Genomic DNA, 9,114 nt, shown 5'->3' on the forward strand with positions numbered 1-9,114 from the left:
CAAGGGGAGAGACACAGGAAGTTGACAGCGCCAGGTCTGGCTTACACCTGTTGAAGTGGACGACCAGCTACAACACTAGAGTAGCATATATTCGCACTCGAAGCTTTGATTGGGTGCTCACATGCCGCCGACGACGGCGACACGTGTGCGCGCTCGCTGTCGCAAATGATCCATCCAACGTCGACGCAAACACTTACGCGATCTGAAATCTGAACATCCAATCAATGAATAGTAGATGTTCTACAGAAAATTATTGAAGACTTTGCTTCTAGAGGTTTGCCACAACACCCTATTCTGAATAACATGCCTTGTCCGGTGCTCCAGCCTGATTGTATTGAAAGGAGAATCTTTTCTTGAAGGGTATTGAAAGGAGAATTTGACGAAGCCAGGCTTCTGAAGAAGGTTTTGGATGCTTTTGCAAACACCAGGGGGCTGCCCATCAATATTGATGATACTGATATAGTTGCCATATCTCAAGTGTCAACAGATCAAGTAAACAATTCTCAGTTTCAAGAGATCAAGTAAAAACAATTCTACCCATAAGCAACGATGATGCTGTGGTTAGCTTTACATAAATAGACATGTGACGTCTTTTAGATCTACTAAATCACCACTGTCTTCATCTTCCTGGCCCACATCCTTCACTTGCAGTTTGTTCTTATGGATATTTAGGAATGATAAGTGTTGCATCAAATTGTAGCTTTCAGAAAACATCAAAGCAATCCAAAACCTCCTTGAAACTGAGATAGATATGGGGAATCATGTAATACATAACCAGATGGAGTCTCAAGGAGCCTATGTAACATTCTCCGTGGCAGGGCTAAACCAGAAATATTTTTCTTGAGTTTGCCACTAAGCAAGGCTGAACCATATAAAGTTGTCCTTTCTCTAGCTCGAGGTCAGACCTTCCTTTGTATCCCATGGAAACCTACAGCCATTCATGTCTGGTATGTCTCCATAATCGAGCAAAAATTCATGTCTGGGTTATGCTTTGGTTTCCAGTTTGTTGTTGCTTTGAACCGATAGTAGTTACGCCCTCTGTTCCAGTTTGATTTAAACTTCCAAAACGTCTTATATTTAGGAATGGAGGTTGTACTACTTGAGAAATTGTTTTTCTGTACTGTAATACTCAGAGGGGTTATTTCAGTCTTATAGCTCTGAACTAATGCTACTCTAGCAATTATTGCTCTCCTGCTACCTCAGTACTCCCTCCGTCTCATAATGTAAGATATTTTTTCGACACTCCATTAGTACTCACATATAAGATTCATTGGCCTGAATTAGTTAATTGGTTATTGTTTATTGTTCATACAATTGATTGCTCTGAATTGTTATTGTTTTATGACCTTGTAAAGGTGCCGTTCCAAGCTCCATTAAATGTTGAATGTTCACAAATAAACCAACAGTTACATTTTTATTTTGCTTCGGAAGCGGGCTAGCCTATTTGCAGCGGTCCAAAATAAATAAGTAGACCAATACGCCAAAATGTTACAAACAGATTTGGTCCTTGAATCTGTCTATCATCATCCTATTTGCAATGCACCTGTTTGTGGTAAAACCTGTAGGTAGCCGTACTGCCATGATTTTGTCCAAAATTGTCATGAATATATTGGTCATCATTTTATGATATATGGAGAATGATGTTCTCTGATTTGCAAAGTTAAATTCTACAGAAGGACACATTCATACTATAGAATATTAGTTAAGCTTTAGCATATGGATGTCATTCTTTTTGTACCATATGTGTATATCAAATTTGAATGCGATTTGTTTACTAGTAAGTAGCTGTTGCCCGCATTTCACATTTCCTTCAGAAAAAAGAGGAGGAAATGACCAGCTGAGAATCACAAATCTGGGACCTCGGACACTACAGTGTTTCATATATCAGGCAGTATATTTAGAATGGTGAAAAACTTTGAGTTGTTCATCAGATGAATCATTAGTTGAAAAATCAGATAGGTTTTCATTTATGGTTTTGCAATTTCTGGTTGCACACACCTTCCATTGATTTATTTAATCTTTTCGCTTACATTCGAGGCTTTTTACAGTAATGCCTTCAGACCATATACAAATATCCCTGCCGCTGTTTTTCTTTTTCATTCGCCAAATGCTCAAATATGTGTACATGTATCGTTTGTCATACTTTTGACCACCTTAGCTCAAACATGTGGACCCCGCCAGTCATAATAGGTTGTCAAAACACGGCAGCGATCAGACCATGCCCCTAAATCAGTCGGGTTTTTTGTTAAATTCCACAATAGCAGTGGCTATGTGATGTTTTTTCAGGGTGGCTATGTGTTGTATTTGCCACAAAAATGCTTTTTATGTACTAATCGCATCCCCTCAATTGGTTGCATAAGCTTTTTCGAAAAGATATGAGCACTAGTTAACTCCCTCTTCGTTCCCTTTTGGGGCAGCTAGTCAATTCCTAACATGTTAGGTTATGTACAAAATACTTATTTTATTTTGATGCAAGTGATAGCAAAAGTATATACTGCATTTGCATGAACAGAAAATGCACTTGTTTAGGACTAGATCAATGGATTGATTCTGAAAACTCAAGGACTAGATCTACTTCGGTCCGACCACGAACCAAATCGCGCAATTTTATTTGTCTTTACAAGAAACATATACAGAACAAGAGTTCTACTAGTACCTACCTACCTACAAGCTGATGTCTCTGATGGTGCGTGCCTGCCCCCATCCCCATGGTGGTCGTATTCAGTTACCAAGCTCTGCCGCTGCCAGCCTCCATGTTATCCAACGCTCGGCCATTGGTTCTCATCTCCATGGAGGTAACATATTGTACCACGGACAGATCATGCGGCAGCACCGACTGATGGGCATCTGTTGTTCCTTGGTTCTCAGTTTCCGGGTTAGGATTGTGATGTTGGAATGCATGAGGCCACAGCCCTGAAACAGAACAGGTAACATTTCACTTCAGTTATACTGTAGTTGTGAAAAGGGGCTTCATTTCTGTGCATCTGACAATGGCGGAACAAAGAGCAGTGGCATTGTGTATGCACTAACAATCCAGAACAAATGTACTCATGTGGATGTGGTGGTTGCTTTATATATAAAGCAAGGAGAAAACCTATTTCGTTAATCCAGAGTAAATTATAAATGTACCGTGTTTGCTAGCCGGATGCGGGAAGAACTGCAGATAGCAGAACGAAGCAACAACCAGCCCTGCAGAGATACACCCACATGATCAGCAGTCTGTCAGTGCGATCTTCAAGAGATGGAGACACTACTGAACTTATAACGGCTCTGATGGAGTTGGAACGTACCAAGGATTCCACCGGCAAACACGTCCTGCCAGTGGTGCCAGTAGTCTGCGACCCGCGACACGCCGACCATGGCAGCGAAGAGCAGCGGCAGGATCACGATGCAGAGCTTGGCAATGTGTCCGCCCCGGTCAAACACCCTGATCTTGCCGGCAAGGTACCACGACAGGAAGCCCAGCCCGGCAAAGGACCCTGCATTCCATACCAGATGAACATGAGAAATGATCTAGAAAGATAACCAGTTCATGCTACAGTGCAACTCAAACAAGTTCAGATGGTCTTCAGAATTGCAGATGGTGGCCAAGCTTACATGAGGTGTGGCCACTGGGGAAGCTCTTGTGCCCTTCTTTGATGACTTTCGCGTCTCCGTGGCATATGACTTGTCGAGTGACCGCCTCGTAGTTCTGAAATGGCAACTGGATTCAGCATGGCAGATGTTGAAGAAATGGAAAGCTCTGACGAAGCAATTGCGGAAGAGAGCTCACCGGCACCCCGTCAGGAAAGCATCGATAGTAGAAGTTGGGGCGGGGTCGGCCGACGCCGTCCTTGATCGCGTCGGTGAGGACGCCGGTGATGAGCACGGAGAACAGCAGGCCTGCAAATTTCACCACACATCTTTCAGAGCTGATGACAAGAGCAGTGTTCTGAATGAACTGACGCAGTTGCAGTCTGCTGCAGCACAACAATTAATGGTAGCACTGCAAGGATAACCTGCCTAGTATGGCGTGATGCAGGTCGTAGGCATTCTTCTTCTTGACATAGATGGTGGCGAAGATGAGCATCGGCAGGATGACGGCGTATATCTGCAACCATCCACCGGAGCCGACGACGAGCAAGGTTCGTCAGCGGAGGAAAAAGAACAAATTTTGCAGAGATAAGGAAGATATGGTAGGTGGGGGTGGATGGGGGTACCTACCGGGACGGCCCAGACGGGGATGGTGTTGGGCTTCATGGGGTAGCGGAGGTCGTCCATCATGAACTCGGCGACGAAGCGGTGGAAGGGCGTGATGAGGTTGAGCACGACCTCGATGGCGGCGAGGAGGAGCAGCACGATCCAGTCGTACATGTGCCGCCGCGCCATCTTGGCCCCGTGGGTCCTCAGGTACGGGGGCGGCACCCCCAGCTGGATGGGCGCCGCCGCCGCCGGTCCCGGTGGCGGCATCTTGGTCTCCGGCGCGGGCAGGAGGGGGGATTCGATAGATTCGCCGGGAGGATCCTCTTGCGAGCCTGCGGGTTCCATCCGGGGTTAGCGGGGAGGACGGGGAATTCGTGGACAGGGCATGTGCGGGGAGGGAGGGAGACAGACGGAGACCGCAAGTGCGTAGATGACAGGTGCAGTGACGACAGGTACTCACGGGAGGGCGAACGAAGAGCGGAGATTCCTCCTGCCGGAGCCGGCGGTCCGGAGTCAACGGCGGCGTCAGGGACGAGCAGAGCACCACCACCACCGCCTCCTCCTCCTTCCCTGCAGGGACAGCGGCCGCGAGCTTGACGGCGGCGAGCCGCGCGGTCTCTGTTTCTTGCTTGCCTCGGCGCCTCTGTTTCTTGGATTCTTTGCGTTTCTCCGCCCTCTGGGGCTCCGGTCCGGTGCGGCGGCTTGCCTCCGATGTTGAACGCCCGCCGCCGGCGAATTGATGGATGATGCTTCCTCGCGTGTCGTGCGTGTGCTTTTCTCGCCTGAGAACGGGTGGCCAACTGGGAGCGGCTGGCACGGGGGAGGTGTGCTAGGCGAGGCTAGGCTAGGGCGGCTGGCCCATCCATGGAGACTGGACTGGTTCAGGTTGTTGGAATCGAGCGCGTCGTGGGCTGACTTGCCGCTGCTCGTGAGCTGTGACGACGACGATTTCCGTGGTGGTTCGCCGGCCAGGCGCGACCCGTCAACGTAAAGCAAACAATATCTTCTGCGGGAGATAAAAATGCTTTCGTTATCTGGGATTTATTATGCGTCGACAGACACTTCATCTTCAAGGCCAAGTCAGCTTCAGAAACTTCGCCGGTGAGCAATCAAGTAGAGGGTCGACACGCCGTCGAGAGGAAACAACATTCATACGTGCGAAACGGTTAACCCACTGCGTTTTGACATGTTTAGGGCATGTACAATGGTTAATAAGATAGTCTTATCTTAAGTTTTGCATGTAAATTAGAGATGACAAAAAAATATGTCTACAATGGATCATCTCTTAGTCTTATCTTTAATAATTAGTTGTTCCTAAAAATATGGTGAGACAAATTGTGCTAAGAGATCATCTCTTGTCTTCTCTTAAATAAGATAAGACAAGCCTTCTCTTATAATTTCTCTCTCCTCCACCTTATTATTTATCCTATGTGGCACTCTTAAAATAGAATCATTGTACATGCCCTTATATATTATACTACGCACTTGCTTTTCAACACGGTAGTTGTTTTTGAAGAGTATATTCATATGAACGAGTCGCTTTAGGATCTGCTAGTTTAATAAAAGAGTAAAGGTCAGTTCTTTTGACAGCTTAAAAAATAGGGCGATGCTACACGTCCGCCGGCGGAAATTTAAAAAGGATCCGCCACCTTTCTGACCATTGGATTGATACATTAATTACCGTCCGATCTACCAATGTAACGTAAGCAGCCACCCTTTGCAACAAGAGTGGTGTTTCTGCAACAGTCTGCTTGTTGCAATTACTCGAGCCTGCATTTTTTATTTTTTGCAACAGATTTTTTTTAGAAGATCCACCGCCTCATGAGCCGTTCAATTGCGTGATACGAGTCGTTCAATTATCTTGTCTAATTTCCTGCAACGATGCTCTTGTTGCAAGATCTGCTCTACTCTGATTTCCTGCAACAAGACCTTTGTTGCGAAACCTCATCTTCTACAATTTCCTGCAACAAGACCCATATTGTAAAACCTCTTCTTCTCTAATTTTCTGCAACAAGGTCTTTGCAAAAAATGCAATAACGTCTTTCGCCGCGTCTAATTTTCTGCAACATCTTCCGCCGGGTCTAATTTTCTGCAACAAGATCTTGTTGCAAAATTTGCAACAACAACTTTTGTCGCGTCTAATTTTTTGCAACAAGACCCTTGTTGCAGAAATTGCAAAAAGACCTCCTCCGCGTCTAATTTTCTACAGCAAGACCTGTGTTGCAAAAATTGCAACAAATTTGTTGTTGCATATGAGCTCGAGGAGGCGAGAGCCATGAACGTCGGCACTCCTCCAGGACGGCGGCGACATCGAACGGCGAGCGACGGCAGATGCAGCTCCAGAGGCGGGCGGTCTGGTCCGGCGGCTTCTAGCGCAGGCGTAGCCGGCAGGCAGCACCATGGTGGCCGGCTTCCAGCATCTACGGACCAGCCATGGGTTGCTGCACCAGTCACCGGCCATGGAGCGCTTCTCGTCATGGACGAGATCAATACTTCACTGAAGAGACGCATGGTGTGGAGGCATGCTGTGACTACAGAGCTAGATGTAGAGGATGAATGAGGGGAAAAAAGGAAACGAGTGGCTCACAGTGAAGATAAGAAGGAAAAAAGATACACAGTGATGGCCACATGGGACGCGTGGCGTGCGTATGAGGCGGCGGATGGAGCGGTAGAATCCGCTGGGTGATAGTTAGCGTTTCCCTAAAAAATAAGCCGTCCTCTTCTCAGCTTTTTCCATAAGCCGCCTCTATTGTTCATTGAGGCTTCTAACTTAGTTATGGAATAACTAATTTAGAAATCTCAACAAACTTAGAGGGTGGCTTATTTTTTTAAGCTGGTGAGAGGCAGCTTAGTTTTTAAGCCGCCCAAAAGAACTAGCCCTAAAATGTACTGAACCATCACTTTCGTGTCACAACTCTCGGAAAATCACCACTTTACAAAAAGTGACACTTGCACCGAACCAACGAATTGATGGTGGTAAAAACACTAATGGTAAAATGTAATTGGAAGGTTTGAGCCTTTTTTTGCTAACTCAACCCGACGGGTTGGTCCAGCCGATTGGTGACGTCATCAAACCACTTAGCATTTACTATTGATGTTTTTTGCCACTGTTAATTCTTCTGTTCGGTGCAAAGTTCCACTTTTTGTAAAGTGGTGGTTTTCCGACAGTTGTGACATGAAAGTTGCAACGGGCATCTGCACATTCCACTGTGGTTAATTATTTTTGCTCTTTTCATAGGGTGGTCAATAATTTCTGCCTTGATTTCCTGAGATATCGAGGGAATATTCGTCATGCCTTCTCGATGTTATTGGTGGGCACTACACTATAAATAACACATGTTCACGGGCAATGTGACATGAGGTGATCCACAATGATGTTAATATGAGTGCAGTATTGTTTCACATCGTAGTGTTTTCGTCTTCCTCAACCTGCATCTATGCACCTTTGTTGTAAGGTCCTTGAACCCTCCCGGGTTGCAAGTGGGTATGCATTCTTTTGTAGATCCTTTCAACACTTTTGACGTGTACATATAATATGGTACCGATATTTGTTCCACAGAAAGCTTGATATCCATGTAAGGTAATATTGTACTTTTTTGTGTACTATTTTCATAGCGCCATAATAATAGGCTTATCTGGGATTTTACTGTCATTATAATGAGAGATTTAAAGTTGATTTTACTCATGACCGACGAGTATGCTTCTTCATAGCCTAGCTCTGGATTTTTGAGTAAAACCTTGTATGACAAGGTATGCTTCATACCATACAACAACATTGTTTTGATTTCCTTTCACCTCCGAACAAATTTCCATTTGTACCACACATATAATTGATAAATTGGAGCTAGTTTGTTGTCGCTCTATGTTATGACTATTGCATAATTGATTTCATCCATGCAGCACCCATTATCAACTTTCATACCTACGCTTTTTATCATTGTTGCTCTCTTTACAACTACTATTACTATAATCTTTTACTTCACTGCAACACCGTTCCTCCTACTATTTCACTACTACTATTATCATATCAGTTTGTTACAAAAAAATTTGTGCCAAGCAAGTTGTCTATCCAGTTGTGATTAAATTGACAACTCAATTTTTAAGGCGTATAAACATCCTTTGACTCCCTTTATGTTGAATCAACAAACATGGGTTAAAAGACTTCCCTCCAAGATTGTTGTGGTCTCATGTACTTGTGAGTCATCACCATAGCATGACAACTTCCTGACTTCAACATCGAGTCGTCCCCGAACAGGATCTACTCGCCGGCGTCACATGGGCTTTGTCAATGATGTGCTCGTGGGGCGGTGAGAGGAAGAGAAGATGAGTGACGGCTAGGGTTTCATGGTCGTATGCATATCCACCTCTGGCGCGAGCTTTGACAAATATATTAATGTATTAGAAAACATAAATCTAGAACAAAGACAAAAAAGTTAAGAATAAACATGCACACATCAATTGACTTAGACTTAACTAAAACCAAATATAAACCGATTGTAATCTATCCACGATCTTAGAAAAACATACCACATACATATAAGGCAAATGGTTGGGTTGTCGAGATGAGCTTTTAATGATTTTCTGAGCTAGATCATTGTGTTCACTGACGCCCTAAGACGGCACGACAACTATGCCGTGCAAGAGCTCCTATTTAGCGAGCTATGCGCTGAACAAGGAGGGAACACGCACCTCATGCTCCTCCTGCACGCGTGTTTGGGCCCGCTCATGGGCGTGGCGAGACACCCCTATTTTTTGATTTCATTTTTTTTCTTTTTTGCTTTTCCTTGTTTAAATTAATTCAGTATTCCCAAAAAGTTTTACATTGTGAAAAAATTGCAATAAAGAAAATGTTTGTGAAAAAATATTAGGGAAATCATAAAAGGTTCACGGATTAAAATACTGTTCATGACTTAGAAAAACTGTTTGCGTGTT

At 44.6% G+C, this 9,114-nt stretch overlaps 1 protein-coding gene across 1 annotated transcript; it reads right to left on the reverse strand.

The window, feature by feature from the left end:
- Positions 1-2,505: 2,505 nt before the first annotated feature.
- Positions 2,506-5,155, reverse strand: LOC119290176 (lipid phosphate phosphatase 2-like). Its single transcript, XM_037569201.1, has 8 exons — positions 4,643-5,155; positions 4,204-4,514; positions 4,003-4,090; positions 3,773-3,882; positions 3,598-3,691; positions 3,291-3,479; positions 3,130-3,189; positions 2,506-2,913 (listed from the first exon to the last, which is right to left on the reverse strand). The coding sequence occupies exons 2-8, from the start codon at positions 4,447-4,449 to the stop codon at positions 2,726-2,728; spliced, it is 975 nt and encodes a 324-aa protein (XP_037425098.1). The 5' UTR covers positions 4,450-4,514; positions 4,643-5,155; the 3' UTR covers positions 2,506-2,725.
- Between the last annotated feature and the right edge of the window lie 3,959 nt (positions 5,156-9,114).

Source organism: Triticum dicoccoides, chromosome 1A (genome assembly GCF_002162155.2).
Source record: "Triticum dicoccoides isolate Atlit2015 ecotype Zavitan chromosome 1A, WEW_v2.0, whole genome shotgun sequence".
Classification (NCBI taxonomy): Eukaryota; Viridiplantae; Streptophyta; class Magnoliopsida; order Poales; family Poaceae; genus Triticum; species Triticum dicoccoides.